Below are 22288 nucleotides of genomic sequence, written 5' to 3' on the forward strand. Positions count from 1 at the left end.
TTGCTACTGAGGGAATGACATTTTCCATCTACCTCTCTGTCACCATTTACATGCAGCATTCTGTATACTGATTATCAATGTTTCTTAAGAATGTGTTTAAATCACACAAAAGAGAAGGATTTCCTTACCAAGGGTTGATGCAAACTGGTTTGTAGCTTCTTCAGAAGGGTAACTGTGGGTTAATTTCCATTTTGGTTGATGAGAGTTTCTTATTCCCCAGGCTTTCAGGTTAATCATGATTGTGTTATGTTTGACCGTAAAACAAGTTTCCTCCTTGTTCCACTTAGACTGGATTAAAATTGAGTAGTGTTTTCTGAAAAGTCTGTGTGAGGTATGGCAAATCTTTGGCCCATGATTAAGATCTATATTGTTGACATAATGCATGATCATATATGCATGTGAAGAGTGTGTCCAATGTTCTCTTTAATGGAATATGTTCATTGATGTTTTCTAGGGAATGATGATCGATGAAGCAGATGAGTTTGTAGCAGGGCCGCAAAACAAAGTGAAACGTCCTGGAGAAGTCAACAGTGCTTTGTCATCTAAGAGAAGGCGGAGTATGTCCCTGCTGTTGAGGAAAGCACAAACACCACCTACTGTAACTAACCATGTGGGCGGAAAGGGACCACCCTCAGCCTCGTGGTTCCCATCTTATTCAAACCTCATAAAACCCACCCTTGTATATACAGGTATAGAGTAGTGGTTGTGACTTCCTTATGGCCCCTAGAGGACTAAGACACTAAACAATTTTCTTTTATATTCATTTCTTTTGTATCCAGTTTTTGTTCATTAAGTAAGCCATTATTAATCATCCATGTGGTAGGTACAAAGCACCCTGTGAGAGAAGAGACCTTGTTTCAAGGATCTCCATCTATATGAGGGGAGGGAGATCCCTACTTACATAGTAGTTAACACAAGATGGAAAAATGTTGGAAGGTGTGCCTGTTGACTTTGTCAAGTCAAGGCTGAAGGAGGTGCAACAATTGGGAGTTGCTGCAGAAGTCAGTAGGAGCAAATGGGCTCAGTAAAGGCTGGGTCTGCACTGGGTCAGTAAAGGCTGGTGCTGTCTGTGTGCCCATCTCCTCTCTTCACTCCAGCCCAGTGCAGTCTGGCCCAGCCTCCTCCATTCCACTGGATGGTGCCAAGTATAAAACCCACACCCCACCATTACTCTCCATTCCTCTGATCTATGCTGCCATCATGTCACCAAGATACTCCAATAGCTTTTTATTTTTCTACTTTCCAACCTCATCTAACTAATTTTCTGACCTGCAGCCAGAGTGATCATATCAACACAGAAATCAGATCATACCACATCCATGCTGAAAATGCCTCATTACCTTTCCTCGGCACTCAGAGCACAATATGACCTCCTGACTCTGGTCCACCAGCTCTGCACGACCTGGGCCCACCATCCTCTCCTAACACGTGTCCTCTGCATGGCACAGGCCGGCTCTCCCTCCTCCTCCAGCCTCTGCCCAAAGGACACCTGCTCAGAAGGGATCTGCCTGACCTCGTGATCCACTGAGGCTCCCCCTCCTGCTCTCTGTCCCCTCCCTGCTTGCTTCTCCCGGAACACGAATTTGAACTGTAATTATTTTGTTGGATCATAGTACACTTCCTTCCTGGCCTTCCCATGAGGATGGACATTCCATAAGGGTGGGGACTGTTTCTCTATGTGCTGTTGGAGGCTGCCCCCAGCTCCTGGCATGGTGCCCAGCACAGAGGACAATGAGTCAATGGAGGAAAGGTGTTAGACCTGGAGTAAAAAGAAATTCACTTTTCTGAGACAGAAAAGATTAATGAGGAGGATCATGTACTGGCAGAGAATTGGGGTGGTGGAGGACATATAGAGCCTTCAGATCTAGTGGTCACCAACTCTGTTTCCTCAGAACTTTTAAGGAAGAGAGGACGGAGTTTGAGGGGGGCACATGTAGTCTGGTGTCAAGCTCAGTAGAGCATGGCATTTCATAGGTAAATGACAGAAACCATGATATCAAGTGAGACTTGCTGCTTTTCAGCTTGTAAAGCACAAGCTGCAGCTAAGCCCTCAGTGCCAGGGATCTGAGACTGTTTATTAGTTGTTCTGTCTTGTTTCCATATATATTCTTGGTGCCATGGAGATTACCTTCCTGAGCTCAATTTGAGGGGTCTTGAGCTCCATCTGGTACATCCTCTTGCTTTATGAAACCATTTCCTCAAAACTGAGGAGCACCATGATATCCCTTTGGAGTTACTATAACACATCTACCCCACAGCTCAACTTCTCATTTTGGTTTCCAGGTGTTACTGTCACTCACGATGCTCATGAGGAGAAGATGGAAAATGGTCAGATCTCACCTGATGGCTTCTTGTCAAAATCTGCTTCACCAGAGCTTATGAATATGGCAGGAGATGGTATCCCACCCGACCAAGTGGATTCTCTATCTGATGATTTCACTAGTCTCAGGGAAGATGGCCCGATTCACAAACCTGGGAGTAATGTACTTATAGGAGAAACCAAGAACTGCAGCGTCTCTGTGGATGATCAAAAAGTCTCAGTAACATCTGCTTTGGAAATTGTGCCAAGTACATTGCAGATAACTCCTGCTATGGCACAAGGAATCAATGCTGATATAAAACACCAGTTAATGAAGGAAGTTCGAAAATTTGGACGAAGTAAGTAGTAGAAGAACATCTATCAGTAATATAATGGGGAGATCCCTTTCATTTTAAGATTAAAAATAGATTCAGGGTAACTCTTAAGGTGCATTTTTGGGAAATATTGGACTTTCACATAATTGAAAATGATTCCTCTTGTTTTACCTAAACATCTCAATGCACCTTTCTGGTTGTCCCCCCTTACTTATTGTAATAATTTCCTTTTGCTGCTGTAACAGGTTGTCACAAACTTTGTAGCTCAAAACTGAATTATCTTAGAATTGTGGAAGTGAGATTTGAAATTCTTTTCACTGGGCTGACATGAAGGTGCTGGCAGGCTAGCACTCCTTCTGGATGCTCAGGGGAGTCTGTTTCCTTACCTCTTCCAGCCTCCACAGGCTGCCTGTGCTCCTTGACTCATGGCCCCTTCCTCCATCTTAAACCAGCAATGTAGCCCCTTCTTAAGCCAGCAATGTAGCCAAGCAATGTAGCTCCTCTCTAACCTCTGCCCCCACCCTTACATCTTTTCTCCCTGACCAACTCTACTGCCTCCCTTTCCTGAGGATATTTGTGATTATATTGGGCCTCCATGTATAAACCTGGATAATCTCCCCAGCTCCAGATCCATAACTTAATCCCATCTACAAAGTAAAGTCTCTTTTGCGAGATAAGGTAATATGTTGACAGTTTCTGAGCATTAGGACATGGACAACTTGGGGGGTGGGGCATCATTCAGCTGACCACATTTGATTAGTGTTTACAGGTTTCCCTAACAGATACGTGCAGATGTCTTGATGATTGTTGAAGATGTGTAAATATTGAATTTTATTTTTTGTCCATATTTTTAACAATAATAATATTTTTAATATCTTCAGAGTATGAAAGAATTTTCACTTTGCTTGAAGGAGTACAAGGACCTCTTGCAGTCAAGAAACAGTTTGTTGAATTTACCATCAAGGAAGCTGCACGGTGGGTGTGAAGAGGAGCTCTTCATTGTGTTTTTTATTTATTTAATTATTTTTGGTGACGCTGGGTCTTCTTCCTGTGCTCAGGCTTTCTCTAGTTGTGGTGCACAGGCTTGTTATTTCAGAGGCTCCTCTTGTTGCGGAGCACGGGCTCTAGGGTGTGCAGGCTTCAATAGTTGCAGCATCTGGGTTCAGTAGTTGCAGCTCCTGCACTCTAGAGCACAGGCTCAGCAGTTTGGGTGTGTGGGCTTAGTTGCCCCGAGGCATGTGGAATCTTAATTCTTGGACCAGGGATCAAACCTGTGTCCCCTGCATTGCAGAGCAGATTCCATTAGACAACCAGGGAAGTCACTTGTGTGTTTTTGTGAGCATAAGGACCCAATGTAAGACAGGCAGAGGGATTGATCCTGCCTTTCTTTTGTAAGCCCTGGCTGTAATGCATAGTTACAGCTATCTCCAGAGGCATTTAGATTGCTATTATCCAAGTCCAACTCATTCACCAAAGTCTATGGGAGCTTTCTGGACTCTTCACAGTCTGAGGTGGGCTTGGGCTCTCAGTTGGTACTCTTGGTATTAGCTAAGCCCCATCTTTACATGAAGATACATTCTCTATTTCCCATGTAAATTGTCAGTTCCATGTGGTACCCCACACAGTGCTTTAAGGACCTTTTGGTTAATAAAATTCCTCTTTCTTTTTTAGGTTCAAAAGACGAGTCTTAATTCAGTACCTTGAGAAGGTACTAGAAAAAATAGAATCCTATCACCTTCTCAACAATGTTAATCACATCAACAGCAGATCATGATGTTACGGCAGAGACCAAGAAGGAAAAAAGAACAAGTTCTCTGTGTTGTAGGACAGAGCGGGATATTGTTGAACATCCTAGGATGTTTTAATCAAGGGAACTGGCTTCCAGAGGTTAAGAAAAAACAATGACACCTTTCATTTTCTGATTCTCTGGCAGTAAAAGCTGGCTTTGCCCTATGTTTTCTTTGAAAGTACTAACTGGTTGTTTTATTGTTACTTTTCCCAATTGAGGAAGGTGACATGATTAATCCAGCAGATTAAGTTCAGTGAACACACACAAGTGATAAGGGTTCACTCTTGAGTTTGGTCATCCTGGGCATGTCCAGAGTGACTAGGGGCCACCTGCAGGTAGAGCACTACTTGATGTTCTTACTATGGCATTTAGAAAGAACAGGGGTTTAGAGTCCAACTGCTAATTGTGTGTGTTCTGAACAAAGTTTTCAACAATTCCTAGTTGTGCCTTTAAAACCATGCAATATTCAGGACAGTTTGGATCAAAGAGTGAGAAAGCTGCTATTTGGGTAACTTACTTCTCCATGGGAGGGGGCAGGGAGAGTCACCAAATGATCTACCTCCAGCTGTCTTCTATTTTGTCTAGAGACATTACAAAGTACACCTGAGGCCACCTCCACCCCTGAATTTGTTCTTGCATGTGATGCCAGAAAGGCTTCAGGTGGACTTGTGCATTCTGTGCTTCAGAAGCACTAAAAGAAAAAGTAATGTAGATATTTCCTTTAATGTTTATACAAAAGTTTTTATGGAGCAGTATTGTTATGTTTGTATTTGCAGAAATTTAAGTGTACAAAGAGATTTTGACTTTTCATATATAAAATAAATCATTTTATTGATTTTTCACAAGGTCATTGACGCTTGAGAAATTTCTAGTTTTATCTTTCTTGTGATTTGTAACTCCTTTCAGAAAGAATGCCCACTGTAATTAAGATGTTAGCAGAATGATGTAAACTTCAAAATATCACTCACTGAACTGGTGAAACTGGTGGAGTGGGGTACTCCAGAAACACTGAAAACACTGGGGAAAATGATTGGAATCAAGTTTACTGGGACTCTGGAAAATAGAGGTTTACAGCAACCAAGTGAATGTTGAGTCAGAAGAAGACCCAGTGAAATGTGATAGGAAAATCTGGTAGGATTTTAACTTATTCTTGCCTCATTCTTCTCCCCAGTATAACAGTGGTCTTGAAGATGTCAGCCTGCATTCCAACTGAGGGTTCCTGGCTCAAGAGGGAGGAGAATAGACCTTATTCCCAAGGAATTGTGTTTGTTTAAACCTGTCCAGAGGCCTCCCTGAAGGACTGATCAATGGGATTGATTGCTTTTCTTTTGTCTAACTATTAAAAGATGCTTACTCCTTGGAAGAAAAGTTATGACCAACCCAGATAGCATATTGAAAAGCAGAGACATTACTTTGCCAACAAAGGTCCATCTAGTCAAGGCTATGGTTTTTCCAGTGGTCATGTATGGATGTGAGAGTTGGACTGTGAAGAAAGCTGAGCGCTGAAGAATTGATGCTTTTGAACTATGGTGTTGGAGAAGACTCTTGAGAGTCCCTTGGACTGCAAGGAGGTCCAACCAGTCCATTCTGAAGGAGATCAGCCCTGGGATTTCTTTGGAAGGAATGATGCTAAAGCTGAAACTCCAGTACTTTGGCCACCTCATGTGAAGAGTTGACTCACTGGAAAAGACCCTGATGCTGGGAGGGATTGGGGGCAGGAGGAGAAGGGGACGACAGAGGATAAGATGGCTGGATGGCATCACCAACTCAATGGACATGAGTTTGAGTGAACTCCAGGAGTTGGTGATGGACAGGGAGGCCTGGTGTGCTGCGATTCATGGGGTCGCAAAGAGTCGGACACGACTGAGTGACTAAACTGAACTGAACTCTTATAAGGACTTCCTTGGTGGTCCAGTGGTTAAGACTGTACTTCCACTGCAAAGAGCACAGGTTTGGTTCCTGATGCAGGAACTAAGATCCCTCATGCCACGTGGTGCAACCAAAAAAAATTTTTTTTAATTTTAAAAACTGTTATAGTAGAGAAGCAGCTATGTGAAGGATGTTCCTCAAAAACATTGAAAGGCAAGTGAGGGGCTTCCCTGATGGTCCAGTGGTTAGGAATCCACCAGCCAGTGCAGGGGACAGGGATTCAATCCCTGGTACAGGAGAAGTCCACATGCCACAGAGCAGCTAAACCCGTGTGCCACAACTACTGAGCCTAGAGCGCATGCTCCTGAAAAAAAAAAAAATGAAAAAGGCAAGTGAATAAGCTCCTGATGCTTATGGCAAGTAAAGTGTTAGTTGCTCAGTCATGATGGTGGTTGTTGTTCAGCTGCTAAGTCTTGTCCAACTCTTTGCGACCCCATGGACTCCAGCATACCAGGCTGCTTTGTTCTTCACTATCTCCCAGAGTTTGCTCAAACTCACGTCCACTGAGTTGATGATGCCATCCGACCATCTCATCCTCTGTTGTCTCCTTCTCTTCCTGCACTCAATCTTTTCCAGCATCAGGGGCTTTTCCAAGGAGTCAGCTCTTCACATCAGGTGCCTAGCGTATTGGAGCTTCAACTTCAGCATCAGTCCTTCCAAGAATATTCAGGGTTGATTTCCTTTAGAATGGACTGGTTGGATCTCCTTGCAGTCCTAGGAACTCTCTAGAGGTCTTCTCCAGCACCACAATTAGAAAGCACCAATTCTTCAGCGCTTAGCCTTCTTTATGGTCCAACTCTCACATCTGTACATGACTACTGGAAAAACCATAGCTTTGACTATATGGACCTATGTCAACAAAGTGACGTCTCTGCTTTTTAATATGCTGTCTGAGTTTGTCGTAGCTTTTCTTCCCTGCTGGCACTAGTGGTAAAGAATCTGCCTGCCAGTGCAGGAGATGCAGGAGACACAGGTTCGAGCCCTGGGTTGGGAAGATCCACTGGCATAGAAAATGGTAACCCACTCCAGCATTCTTGCCTGGAAAATTCCATGGACAGAGGAGCCTGGCAGGCTACAGTTCATGGGGTCACAAAGAATTGGACATGACTGAGCACATACACATCTTAGATTCCATATATATGAGTTAATATGCGATATTTGTTTATCTCTTTCTGACTTACTTGACTCTATATAATAAGCTCAAGGTTCACTCACCTCATTAGAACTGACTCAAATGTGTTCCTTTCTATGGCTGAGTAATATTCCATTGTATATATGTACCACAGCGTCTTTATCCATTCATCTGTCGGTGGGCATCTGGTTTGCTAACATGTCCTAGCTATTGCAAATAGTGCTGAAGTGAACATTGGTGTACATGTGTCTTTTTCAATTATGATTTTCTCAGGGTATATGCCCAGTAGTGGAGTCATTGGGTCTTATAGTAGTTTTATTCCTAGTTTTTTAAGGAATCTCCACACTGTCCTCCATAGTGGCTGTATCAATTTACATTCCCACCAACAGTGCAAGAGGGTTCCCTTTTCTCCACATCCTCTCCAGCACTTATTGTTTGTAGACTTTTTGATGATAGCCATTCTGACTGGTGTGAGGTGATATCTCATTGTAGTTTTGATTTGCATTTCTTTAATAATGAGTGATATTGAGCATCTTTTCATGTGTTTATTAGTCATCTGTATGTCTTCTTTGGAGATATGTCTTTTTAGGTCTTCTGCCCACTTTTTGATTGGGTTGTTTGTTTTTCTGGTGTTGAGTTACATGAGCTGCTTATATATTTTGAAGACTAATCCTTTGTCAGCTGTTTCATTTGTTTTCACCTTATTTATAGTTTTCTTTGCTGTGAAAAAGCTCTTAAGTTTAATTAGGTCCCACTTTATTTTTGTTTTTATTTCCATTACTCTGGGAAGTGGATCATAGAGGATCTTGCTGTGATTTATGTCAGAGAGTGTTCTGCCTATGTTTTCCTCTAAGAGTTGTATAGTTTATGGTTCTACATTTAGGCCCTTCATCTATTTTGAGTTTATCTTTGTGTATGGTGTTAGGAGGAGTTCTAATTTAATTCTTTCACACTTAGCTGTCCAGTTTTCCCAGCACCACTTATTGAAGACACTATCTTTTTTCATTGTATAGTCTTGCCTCCTTTGTCAAAGATAAGGTGCCCATAGGTGCATGGGTTTATCTCTGGACTTTCTATCTTGCTCCATTGGTGTATATTTCTGTTTTTGTGCCGGGACCATACTGTCTTGATGACTGTAGCTTTGTAGTATAGTCTGAAGTCAGGAAGGTTGATTCCTCCAACTCCATTCTTCTTTCCCAAAATTTCTTTGGCTATTCAGGGTCTTTTGTGTTTCCATATGAATTGTGAAATTTTTTATTCTAGTTCTGTGAAAAATACCATTAGTAATTTGATAGGGATTGCCTTGAATCTGGATTGCTTTTGGTAGTATAGTCATTTTCCCAATATTGATTCTTTTTCAGCCCAGGAACATGGAATATCTCTCCATTTGTTTATGTCATCTTTGATTTCTTTCATCTGTGTCTTAAAGTAGTAAAACAGTTTTAGGATAAGATAGTTCTGTAATGGTACTTTATGCCATTGAGTTGTACATGTAAAAATGTACAACAATTTTAAAATGGTAAACTTAAAGGACTTTCCTGATGGCCTAGTGGTTAGGATTCCATGCTTCCACTGCCAGGGTCCTAGGTTCAATCCTTGGTCAAGTAACTAAAATCCTGCAAGCCGCGGCATGACCAAAAAATAAAACTAAAAGGTGCTGTCACCTCAACAGAGGTAGGGAGGAAAACTAACAGACTAAAACCACAAACATGACCTAGAACCCCATAAGGACAGACAAATACATCTCCATTATTGTTGCCTCTGATCCTGGTGACAAAATATCTGCAGAAACCAAGGCTCTACTTCATGGAGTTAAACATAAACACCTGGTCCAAAAGATAGAGATACCGAGAGTGAATCCAGGGGAAGACAAAGAAATTGCAGACCCAGCTGCTGCTTCATGCCAAAAGGTGAATCTGCAGATCAGCAACAAGATGTGGGAGCTGCAAAATGGTGGCTGCTTCTCTTCCACCACAGTCTCCGACCTCCCAGAGTCCCTCTGTGGCAGCCTCTGACCAAAACTATGCAGGAAGTAGAAGTGTCTGTGATGTGAGTCACCTAACCAAAGTGACACTTTACAACGGGCACCTCTTGTCATCTTGCTACTTATGAACATCTCTTTAAACCATACTTCATCTGTAAATAGAAACAACAAAGACGTGATTCTGCCTAACCGGATACATTTCTCCCACCTACAACCAAGAGAACACTAACACATCTCTGAAAGAGGGCACGAAGTCATATCTTTTAAGTCTTATTCATTCTTTACCTGATTCACACCCCAGTTTAATATCATGTACCTTAAATACCAAAAAATAAAATTAATAATACATCTTGTGTCATAAGATAAGGAGATGAGAGGGTGTTAGAAATTATTTGGTTAATGTGTATGTGAGTCGATTCATACAAAAATAAATGATACTCATAGTCATTACAGTCCTTGTTTCTGCATATGGTTACGTGGTTACTTCTACTTCCCATTCCACAGTTTCTTACTCTCACAAGCCCTTTCCCTGGTGATTGTCCTTTCCATGATGAAGTGACCCAACCTCTCACTCTTTAGGTTCATGGCCATTAGCAGTCCTAAATGAATTAGGGTGGTGTAGTTTCCATTGACTTTCATCAGTGGGCATGAGAGTACTGAGAGGTGCCTTATAGAAGCTCCTGCAGTGAATAGGAGGCGTGATGGTGGGCATCCTTGTCTTGTTTTTAATCTTAAAAGGAATATTTCCAGTTATTCACATAGAAATACAGTATGCTACAGATTTCTGATGTGTAACCTTAACAAATGCTTTCAAAATTTTCTTTATGAATAGTTGTTGCATCTCATCCCATATGCTGTATGCATTTATTAGGCTAATCTTATGACTTTCCTCTTTTAATCTGTCAATAAAGTTGATGGTTCAATTGCCTGTAAGCTCCAAATTCCCCTTTTCGTCCTGCTCTATGAAAATGTTTTGGGCTCTTGCCATTTTTTTCCTGTGGCAGTTGTTACTAAAGTTTACCACTGGAGGGCGCCAGAGACAGTGAAAAGCAAGAGATTCGCTTCTGGTTCTGGCTTGAGGGCACAGCCATCTTCTGCAGGGCACCAGGCTTCTCCAGCGCCAGGCTCTCCCCCTCACATGGCTTCTACAGGGCCCGACTGGTGCAGAGCAATGTGGCCAGCACCACTCCGTAGCTAGAAGCCTCCTTTAGACCTCCCTCAGGCAGTATTATTTGGGTTGGCCAAAAAGTTCCTTCTATTTTGTCTGTAAGCTATGATGGAAAAACCTGGATGAACTTTTTGGCAAACCCAATATATCAGAGTGTTTCTAGTAAGACACTTGCCCATGTACAACATTGCCAGTCACCTCAGAGAAACATTTCCAGCAACTTTCAGAGGGCAGATTTCCAGATAGTTCCACTAGTGTGTCTCCACTACACAGCAACCAGTAACGCTGAAGAAGCTGAAGTTGAACAGTTCTATGAAGACCTACAAGACCTTCCACAACTAGTACCCAAAAGAGATGTCCTTTTCATTCTAGGGGACTGGAATGCAAAAGTAGGAAGTCAAGAAACACCTGGAGTAACAGGCAAATTTGGCCTTGGAGTACAGAATGAAGCAGGGCAAAGTCTAACAGAGTTCTGCCAAGAGAACGCACTGGTCATAGTGCATTCCAACAACACAAGAGAAGACTCTACACATGGACATCACCAGATGGTCGACACTGAAATCAGATTGATTATATTCTTTGCAGCCAAAGATGGAGAAGCTCTATACAGTCAGCAAAAACAAGACCGGGAGCTGACTGTGGCTCAGATCATGAGCTCCTTATTGCCAAATTCAGACTGAAATTGAAGAAAGTAGAGAAAACCACTAGACCATTCAGGTAAGACCTAAATCAAATCCCTTATGACTATACAGTGGAAGTGAGAAATAGATTTAAGGGACTAGATCTGATAGACAGAGTGCCTGATGAACTATGGACGGAGGTTCGTGACATTGTACAGGAGACAGGGATCAAGACCATCCCCGTGGAAAAGAAATGCAAAAAAAGCAAAATGGCTGTCTGGGGAGGCCTTACAAATAGCTGTGAAAAGAAGGAAAGTGAAAAGCAAAGGGGAAAAGGAAAGATATACCCATTTGAATGCAGAGTTCCAAAGAATAGCAAGAAGAGATAAGAAAGCCTTCCTCAGCGATCAATGCAAAGAAATAGAGGAAAACAACAGAATGGGAAAGACTAGAGATCTTTTCAAGAAAATTAGAGATACCAAGGGAACATTTTATACAAAGATGGGCTCGATAAAGGACAGAAATGGCAGGGACCTAACAGAAACAGAAGATATTAAGAAGAGGTGGCAAGAATACACAGAAAAACTGCACAAGAAAGATCTTCACAACTCAGATAATCATGATGGTGTGATCACTCACTTAGAGCCAGACATCCTGGAATGTGAAATCAAGTGGGCCTTAGAAAGCATCACTACTAACAAAGCTAGTGGAGGTGATGGAATTCCTATTGAGCTATTTCAAATCCTGAAAGATAATGCTGTCAAAGAGCTGCACTCAATATGCCAGCACATTTGGAAAACTCAGCAGTGGCCACCGGACTGGAAAAGGTCAGTCTTCATTCCAATCCCAAAGAAAGGCAATGCCAAAGAATGCTCAAACTACCTCACAATTGCACTCATCTCACATGCTGGTAAAATAATGCTCAAAATTCTCCAAGCCAGGCTTCAGCAATACGTGAACGGTGAACTTCCTGATGTTCAAGCTGATTTTAGAAACGGCAGAGGAACCAGAGATCAAATTGCCAACATCCACTGGATCATCGAAAAAGCAAGAGAGTTCCAGGAAAACATCTATTTCTGCTTTATTGACTATGCCAGTGCCTTTGACTGTGTGGCTCACAATAAACTGTGGAAAATTCTTCAAGAGATGGGAATACCAGACCACCTGACCTGCCTCCTGAGAAATCTGTATGCAGGTCAGGAAGCAACAGTTAGAACTGGACATGAAACAACAGACTGGTTCCAAAGAGGAAAAGGAGTACGTCAAGGCTGTATATTGTCACCCTGCTTATTTAACTTATATGCAGAGTACATCATGAGAAACGCTGGACTGGAGGAAACACAAGCTGGAATCAAGATTGCCAGGAGAAATATCAATAACCTCAGATATGCAGATGACACCACCCTTATGGCAGAAAGTGAAGAGGAACTAAAGAGCCTCTTGATGAAAGTGAAAGAGGAGAGTGAAAAAGTTGGCAACATTCCGAAAACTAAGATCATGGCATCTGGGCCCATCACTTCATGGCAAATAGATGGGGAACCAGTGGTTGACTTTATTTTGGGGGGCTCCGAAATCACTGCAGATGGTGATTGCACCCATGAAATTAAAAGACGCTTACTCCTTAGAAGGAAAATTATGACCAACCTAGACAGCATATTACAAAGCAGAGACATTACTTTGCCAACAAAGGTCCATCTCATTAAGGCTATGGTTTTTCCAGTAGTCATGTATGGATGTGAGAGTTGGACTATAAAGAAAGCTGAGTGCCGAAGAATTGATGCTTTTGAAGTGTGGTGTTGGAGAAGACTCTTGAGAGTCCCCTTGGACTGCGAGGAGATCCAAGCAGTCCATCCTAAAGTAGATCAGTCCTGGGTGTTCATTGGTAGGACTGATGTTGAAGCTGAAACTCCAGTACTTTGGCCACCTGATGCGAAGAGCTGACTCATTGGAAAGGACCCTGATGCTGCAAAAGATTGAGGGCAGGAGGAGAAGGGGACGACAGAGGATGAGATGGTTGGATGGCATCACCGACTCAATGGACATGGGTTTGGGTGGACTCCGGGAGTTGGTGATGGACAGGGAGGCCTGGCGTGCTGTGGCTCATGGGGTCACAAAGAGTAGGACATGACTGAGCCACTGAACTGACTGAACTGAACTACATGTTTTATTGACATTCTGTGCATTTCTGCCAGGTTCCTCCAGCCAGGTGAGAATTTCGACAGGAGGAACGGGAATTCTTTTCCTTGGGTGGCAAAGTATCTCCTGTGTGGGTTACTAGAGTATTTAATTTCAACCCTGTAGTGAGGCACTGTCTCCAGTGACCCGTATCTCAGTCCTATTTCAGGAGGGACTTTTCCCTGGGTGACCTATCTCAGCCCTGGGCCAAGGGATGTTGATTTGGGTGCTTTATCTCTAATTTCAGAAGGTGGCACCACAAAAGTTCTCTGCCACTCACTGAATCACAGCTGGGCCTCTCCAAAAAGATCTAGACTTTAGCCCTTGAGGCATAGTGAGAGCTTGCACTGGTCCTCCATCTCAGCCTAAGGGTGGTGACTCTTCCTGGAAGAGGGCTCATACGTGAGTGCACTACCCCAATTCAGGGGTAGATGGTTCCTCATGGACTCTGTCTCATAATCTCTGTGAAGTGGGGCTTTTTCTGAGGTGCTCTATCTCAGCTCAAGAAGAGAACTTTCTGTAAGTTCTCTCTCTCCCTCAGTCCTGAGGGATGACATGTTCTTGAGGGCTCGATCTTGCCCTTGAGAAAGAATACTTTTCCTTGGATGCTTTATATCAGCACTGTGGAGGACTTGGTTATGTTGGGGGTGCTTTCCTTGGTTGCTGCATGGCAGCCATTGAAGTGGGCAGCTTCTGTGGATGCGCTATCTCAGTCCTGGGGTGGGGGTGACTATTCTTTCTTTGAGTGCTGTATCTCAATCCTGTGGGGGACCCTTCCTTGAGTGCTCATCACAGTGAAGTTGGAGGGTGGTTGCTGGATATTGAACCTCAACCTGGGTCAGGACGTCTTCCTTGGGATCTCTGCTACATATTTAGGAGAGCAGATTTCTAGAAGATTCTGCTGCTATTGTACCACAATGCCTTCTCTGCCATTCAGTGATCCACACCCTGACTTTTCCAAGCAGGCATGAGTTTCAGCTTCTGGAAGGTGCAGTGGGATTCTCGTGGGTGTTGTATCTCAGCCCAGGAGGAGTACTATTTCTTAGTGGCTTTATATCATGTTCCAGAGCATGGAGTTCAAGCAAATTCCACTGGTGTGACACTACCCACACCTCCACCATTCTGCGAGCCACAGCTGGGCTTCTCCAACATGGTCTGGATTTCTGCCCATGGAATGGAGGGGAGTGACTCTTTCTCTGGTTGGGAGTGCTCTTCCCGGGGCACTCTGTCCTCCATTTGGGGTAGGAGGACATTTCTTTGGCTGCTGTTTATCAGCACTGCAGGTTGTGGCTTCTTCCTTGAGTGCACTCTCTCGGCTCCAAGGTGGCGGGGGAGTTTTCTCTAGATGTTCTCCCTCAGTCTGAGGGGGGTGGCTTTTCTTTGTGAACTCTCTCAGCTGTGGGAAGGCTCAAGGCAGTGGCTGCTTTCTTTTAGTCTTGGAGCAAGCTGCTTCTTCCTTTGTTGCCCTGTGTCAGCTCTTCAGTTGGAGTGGGAGGGGGCGATATATCCTTGGGAGCTCTGCCTCCACCTTGGTGGGGGCAGTCTTTCTTTGAGTGTACCATTTCAGCCATGGAGGGATATATACCACAGATGTTCTATGTCAGCCGGGATGATGGCTCATCATTACCGTGCTTTGTAATAATTTTGAAGTGGAAGCTCTCATTGTAGTTTTCTTTCTCAGTTCTGGCAGACAGCTTTTCCTTGGGGACTGTCTCAGCCTTGTTAGATACAGGCTTTTCCCTGTGGCTTGTCATTTGTATTCTATTTCAGCATTGTTGTGATTTTTCTCAACTCTGAGGAATAAGACATTTCCTTGAGTGTTATATCCCCTTGGGAGATTCTTCTCTGTGTCCAACTCTTCCCTGGGAGGACCTTACTTGGTGCTCTGTCTCAACTTGGAGGGGGAAGGAGGGTGGAGAATAGTACTTCTGTTTCTCTCTTTCCCATGAGGGGTTTGAAGTCTTCTTCATGGGACTCATCCATAGAGAGGGCTCTTCTTTGGGTCTCTATCTTAGCTCTGTGGGAAAGACTCTTTAGGAGCTCTATCACAGCTCTCCCTGGTGCAGGGATGGTGGGGAGAGTATGCCTTGGATGCTGTATCTCAGCCTGTGGAATTTTTCTTTGGGTGCTCCAGCTCAGTTCTGAGGAGGACAGACTTACTTGTGGGATCCAACTCAGTCCTCGAGGCCTTCAGCCTAGAGTGCTTTAACTCAGCCAAGAAGTGGGGATGGCTTTTCCTTGAGTGTTCTATCTTAGCAATGGCTGGACATAAGGGTAAGGGGATGAACTTCCTTGGGTTCTATAAGGAATTACTGTAGACTAGGTGGCTTATCAACAACAGAAATTCATTTTGTACAGTTCTGAAGGCTGGAAGTTTGAGATCAGGGTGCCAATATGGACAGATTCTGGTGAGAGCTCTCTCCCAAATATGACTCCACTTTTTTCCGTTTGACTATCCTGAACATGGTAAAGAGCTAGTTAGCTCTTTGGCCTCTTCTTATGATGGCACTCATTCCATTCCCATGAGAGCTCCACTGAATTACTTTCCCCAAACCCCACCTCCAAATGCCATCACATTGATATTAGGGTTTCAGTATATGACTTTTGGGGAGTGGGTACAATCAATCCATCGCAGGTGCTCTATTTCAGCTTTAGAGATAGTGACGGCTCCTTATATCTTCTCTTTCTATGTTTAGAGTGCTCTTGACTTCTTACTAACCAATCTCTTTTTACTTTATTCCCCCATTACAGGCAATAATTCTTTATATTACATGTTCACTGTTCAAATTACTGTGTGGTTTCTCTCTCTTGATTCAGCACAGTCTCAAATAGAATTGGTGCTGTGAGTAATCCCTAAGGTAGGCCCTTGGGAACTTCTTTGATTGTGCCTTTAGGCTTGAGTACAGTGCTCTGCTTCTTGCTAATGGGAAATAGGATGAAAGTAATCCATGGCATGAAGCAACATCACAATTTGTAAAACTGTCATGATGGATGATTGCCATAAAGTGCTAACCAAAGTACTGGGGAGCTGAAGTATCAAAATGGTTCCAGCAATGCATGAGAGTTCCTCTTGTATCATATCCTCACAAATGTGTAGTGTAGTCTGTCCTTAATTTAGACATTTTGGTGGACCTTTAATGGTATCTCATTATGGCTTTAATTTGCATTCCTTTGATGATTAGATTTGGAGCACCCATTTATAAGTTTAGTAGCCATTTGGATATGTTCTTATGAAGTAACTTTTAAGATATTTTGCTCATATTTGAGTTGTCTTTTTCTTATCAACTTGTAAGAGTTCTGAATTCAGCTCCTTTGCTGGATATATATATACTATGAGTATCTTCTATGAGTCTCTGGGTTACCTTTTCACTCTCTTATTAGTGTTTGTTGATGAAAAGAAGTTCTTAATTTAATCAAATCCAATTGATTAATCTTGAGTTTTTTGATATCCTGTTTAAAAATCTATTCCTACCCCAAAGTTATGGAGATGATGTCCCAAGTTGTCTTATAGATCTCTGGCCCATCTCAAATAACATTGTGGATGCAATGAAGTAAAGGTCAGTATTCATGTTTCCTGTATGGTTATCTAGTGGATTTATTTTTAAAATGATTATTTCTACATAGATATGCAGTGAAGTTTTTCTGTAAATTTGTCTATTTCACCTAGGTTTTCAATTTTAATATGAAGTTGTTCACTATGTTCCAACCCCCTTTCAAAATCCTTGCTGGATCCATAGTTAGGTCTCCTTTTTCATCCCCAATGTTATTTATTTGTGGATTATCTTTCTCTTGACAGTTTCACTAACGGTTTGTCTATGGTTTTGTTGCTTTCAAAGGACAAACTTTTGGTTTTGTTGTTTTTCTCTATTGCAGTCTCTTATTGATTTCTTCTTTATTTTTACTATCTCCTTCTTTCTATTTTCTCTGGGTTTATTATACTGTTCTAACACTGGACACATGTCATTAATTTTCAGGTTTTTTTTTTCTCTTCTAACATACAAATGCAAAGGCTATGCACTTCCAGCGAAGGTCCACTTTCAATGCATCCAAAATGTTTTGATATGTAATATTCTTCTTCATTTCCAAGTATTTATTTGAAAGAGTGTTTTAAAATCCTTGAATACATTTTGTTGTCATTGCTATTGACTTCTTTTTTTTGAGTTGATTGGAGAGTATTATTCATGAAATTATTAATATTTATTTTAACATTGTTGAGACTAAAGATCATTTTTACGTGCATGCTTGAGAAGAACTTATATTCTAACTGTTGGATACAGATTTCCGTAAATGATTGATTAAGCTTGTTAATTTTGTTGAAAATATTTATGCATTTACTAATTATTTTTTCTGTTTGAACTAACAATAATTTAGAGAATTATGTTAAAATGCCCCACAATAAAGGCAGATTTTTCAGTTTCCTTCAATAGTTTTACTTATTTTCTTCTATTATAAATGTTAAGGCTGTTTTATTATTAGGTGCATTCAGATGTACAGTTGTTAAATGTTTCTGGTGAAATAAAATTTGGTTATTTTATAGTGAGCTTTTATACTCCACTTATGCATTTTTAAAAAGTCTCTTTTGTCTGATATTAGTATAACTACCTCAGCTTTCTTTTGGTTAATTTTTGCCTTTTATACAATATTAATTTCTTTACATTTAATCATTCTATGTCCTTAAATTTTAAATCTTTATCTTAGCATAAAACTAGAATTTTAAAAAAATTGATTCTGACCACCTTAACTGGCAAATGTGGTATATTTACATTTATTATCATTACACATAATATTTAGACTTGCCTTTAGCAGGTTGCTTTGTGCCTTTTCTTTGTACTTCATGCTTATATTCTTTATTACTAATTTTTTAATTTAAATTTTGACAATGAATGAAAGCATGAAAGTGAAAGGTGCTCAGTCGTCCAGGCCAGAATACTTCAGTGGGTAGCCTTTCCCATCTCCAGGGGATCTTCCCAACCTAGGGATCGAACCCAGGTCTCCTGCATTGCAGATTCTTTACCACACAGGTCAAGAAGCAACAGTTAGAACTGGACATGCAATAACAGACTGGTTCCAAATCGGGAAAGGAGTACTTCAAGACTATATTTTGTTACCCTGCTTATTCAACTTATATGCAGAGTACATCATGAAAAACGCTGGGCTGAAGGAAGCACAAGCTGGGATCAAGATTGCCGGAAGAAATATCAATAACCTCAGATATGCAGATGCTGCTGCTGCTATGTCGCTTCAGTCGTGTCCGACTCTGTGCGACCCCATAGATGGCAGCCCACTAGGCTCCTCTGTCCCTGAGATTCTCCAGGCAAGAATACTGGAGTGGGTTGCCATTTCCTTCTCCAATGCATGAAAGTGAAAAGTGAAAGTGAAGTCGCTCAGTCATGCCCGACTCTTCCCGACCCCATGGACTGCAGCCCACCAGGCTCCTCCGTCCATGGGATTTTCCAGGCAAGTGTACTGGAGTAGGTTGCCATATGCAGATGACACCACCCTTATGGCAGAATGTAAAGAAGAACTAAAGAGCCTCTTGATGGAAGTGAAAGAGGAGAGTGAAAAAATTGGCTTAAAGCTCCACATTCAGAAAACTAAGATCATGGCATCTGGTCCCATTTCTTCATGGCAAGATGGGGAAACAAGGGAAACAATGACAGACTTTTGGGGGGGGGGCTCCAAAATCACTGCAGATGGTGACTGCAGCCATGAAATTAAAAGATGCTTGCTTCTTGGAAGAAAAGTTATGACCAACCGAGACAGCATATTAAAAAGCAGAGACATTACTTTGCCAACAAAGGTCCATCTAGTCAAAGCTATGGTTTGTCCAGTAGTCATGTATGGATGTGAGAGTTGGACTATAAAGGAAGCTGAGCGCTGAAGAATTGATACTTTTGAACTGTTGTATTGGAGAAGACTCTTGAGAGTCCCTTGGATAGCAAGGAGTTCCAACCAGTCCATGCTAAAGGAAACCAGTCATGAATATTCATTGGAAGGACTGATGCTGAAGCTAAGCTCCAATACTTTGGCCACCTGATGTGAAGAACCGACTCATCTGAAAAGACCCTGATGCTAGGAAAGATTGAGGGTAGGAGGAGAAGGGAACGACAGAGGATGAGATGGTTGGATGGCATCACCGACTCAACGGACATAAGTTTGAGTAAACTCCGGGAGTTGGTGGTTGACAGGGAGCCCAGGCGTGCTGCAGTCCATGGGGTTCCAAAGAGTTGGAAACGGCTAAGCCAGTGAACTGAACTGAACTGAAGGCATGAATGAATGCTGTGTGAATTTTTTTTTTTCTTTTCTGATCACGAAGCCTATTTGTAGTTGGCATTTGTTATTTGCTTACACTGGTTCCACTTTGTCTTGATGTTTGTATTTGGTGTGAGAAAGGGGTTCAACTTTATTATTTTTTGCATGTAGACATCCAGTTCTCCAAGCAACATTTGTTGGAAAGACTATTCTTTTCCCATTGAATAGGCTTAGCACCCTTGTCAAAATGTAATTGACCATAAATTAAGGTTCTAGTTCTAGACTCTTAGGTTTGTTCCTTTGACCTATATGTCAGTCCTTATACCAGCACCACACAGTCTTGATTATTGTAGCTTTGTAGTAAGCTTTGAAATCTGGAAATGTTTGTTCGCTTACCTTGTTCTTTTTCAGTGTTTTGTTTGTATTTTGGCTATTTACTTCCCTGTGAATTTCAGAGTTACTGCCAAATTCTGCCAAAAAAAAAAAAAAAACTAGCTAGAATTTTGATAGGGATTATATTACATCTGTAGATCAATTAGGAGAGTATTGCCAACTTAACACGTTTTCCAATCCGTAAACATGGGAAGTCTTTCTATTTATTTATGCCTTCTTTAAATTCTTCCAGTAATGTGTAGTTTTCAGAGTACATGTTTTCTACTTTTAAAATAAATTTATTCACAACTATTTTATGTTTTTAAATGCATTGTAAATGAGATTGGCTCAGCTAAATTTTCTTATTGGTTATTGCTAGTGTAGAAAAAATTGATTTTTTATTTATTGCTCTTATATCCTGCAACTGTACTGAACTTATTTATTAGTTTGGATATATTTTTAGTGGATTCCTTAGAATTTTCTATGTACAAAATCATGTTATATGCAAATTGTGATGGTAATTCCTCCTATCCAGACTTGATGCATTTTATTATGATTTCTTGTCTAATATTCCCTGCTAGAACTTCTAGTACAGTATTGAAAAGAACTGTTCAGAACAGACATCCTTGCCTTGTTTCCAATAGGAGTTTACATATCCAGTACTATAGTTTACATATTTCATACCAATGTTAGGTCTGGGGTTTTTGTAGATGCTTGTTATCAGATTGAGAAAGTACCCATCTATTCCAAATTTATTGGGTACTTTTGTCCTGAAGAGATTTTTATTTTGTCAAATGCTTTTTCTGTACCTATGGACACAATCATATAGTTTTTTTGTCCTGTCTTTTGTTAATATGATGTATTACATTAATTAATTTTCAGGTATTAACCCAACTTTCATTCCTGGCATAAATGCTGCTTGATCTCAGTGTACAATCTTTTTTATATGCAGATGGATTTGGTTGGTCAATATTGTGTTGAAGATTTTTCATCTATAGTTATGATATTATTTTTCTTGCTATGTCTCTTTCTGGCTTGGGTATGAGGATTAATACTGGCCTCATAAAATGAAGTAGGATTCCTTCCTCCTTTCTTTTTTTGAAGACATTGCTAAAGATTCGTATTATTTCTTTCTTAAATGCTTGATAGAATTTACAAGTAAGATCACCTCATCTGGGCTTGTATTTGTGGGAAGATTTTTAACTTCTAATTTAATCCTTTATCTTAGTATAGTTCTACTTACATATTTTTTCTTGAGTCATTTCAATAATCTATGTCTTCCAGGAATTTTCAAGTTTCATCTAAATTGTTTAATTTTTTGACATAAAGTTGTTCATAATATAATCCTTTAATTTCTGTAAGATCAACATTGATGTTCCCACTTTCCTGATTTTGATAATTTGAGCATTTTTCCCTTGACCAGTCAAACTGAAGGTCTGTTATTTTTTTATCTTCTCAATGAACCGACTTTTGATTTCATTGATTTTCCTCATGGTTTTTCTGTTTTATAGTTCATTGATTTTCCACCCTAATCTCCATCATTTCCTCCCTTTTGTTTGCTTTTATTAAGTATATAAATTTAAAACTTTAGGGGTAACTAAAATTATTTGCTTCATTTAAAGTGGGGTTTGAGACATCAGACATATAGAAATGTTTATGATATTGCACATAGCAGTCATTTAGACCAGTTAACTAGGAGAGCCAATCTGCTAAAAACAGATAAGATTTTGTTTAGAACATTTGTTGATGAATGAAATTTCAAGTCTGACTTGCATGAAGGTGTTTATTGCATGAGTAGGTGGTTTAAACGATCTGATCACATGTACCACAGCCTTGTCTAACTCGGTGAAACTATGAGCCATGCTATGTAGGGCTACCCAAGATGGACGGATCACGGTGGAGAGTTCTGACAGAACGTCCACTGGAGAAGAGAATGGCAAACCACTTCAGTATTCTTGCTTTGAGAACCCCATGAACAGTATGAAAACGCAGAAAATAGGACACTGAAAGATGAACTCTTCAGGTTCCATGGGGTCGCAGAGTCAGACACGACTGAGCAACTGAACTGAACTGAACTGAGGTTATTTTGTGGTACTTTAATATTTATAATATTCATTTTCACTGAATCTTTACATCTAACTAGGTCCAAGTTTATTTTTTTTAGCTTAAGGAGAGGTGTGTTTTAATCAGCACACATACTACCCACTTTATGTTTGTCTCTTGTAATAACCTT

The 22288-nt window shown here is 41.1% G+C and overlaps 1 protein-coding gene across 1 annotated transcript in view; it reads left to right on the forward strand.

The window, feature by feature from the left end:
* Positions 1-4564, forward strand: part of LOC128069938 (integrator complex subunit 6-like) — a 54966-nt gene extending 50402 nt beyond the window's left edge. Inside the window, exons 15-18 of the mRNA XM_052663193.1 lie at positions 455-689; positions 2284-2658; positions 3516-3609; positions 4306-4564. Of these exons, the coding sequence (XP_052519153.1) occupies positions 455-689; positions 2284-2658; positions 3516-3609; positions 4306-4408 (807 nt within the window). The 3' untranslated portion in view covers positions 4409-4564. The remainder of the gene's footprint in view (positions 1-454; positions 690-2283; positions 2659-3515; positions 3610-4305) is intronic.
* The last annotated feature ends 17724 nt before the right edge of the window (positions 4565-22288 follow it).

This window comes from Budorcas taxicolor, chromosome X (genome assembly GCF_023091745.1).
Source record: "Budorcas taxicolor isolate Tak-1 chromosome X, Takin1.1, whole genome shotgun sequence".
NCBI lineage: Eukaryota > Metazoa > Chordata > Mammalia > Artiodactyla > Bovidae > Budorcas > Budorcas taxicolor.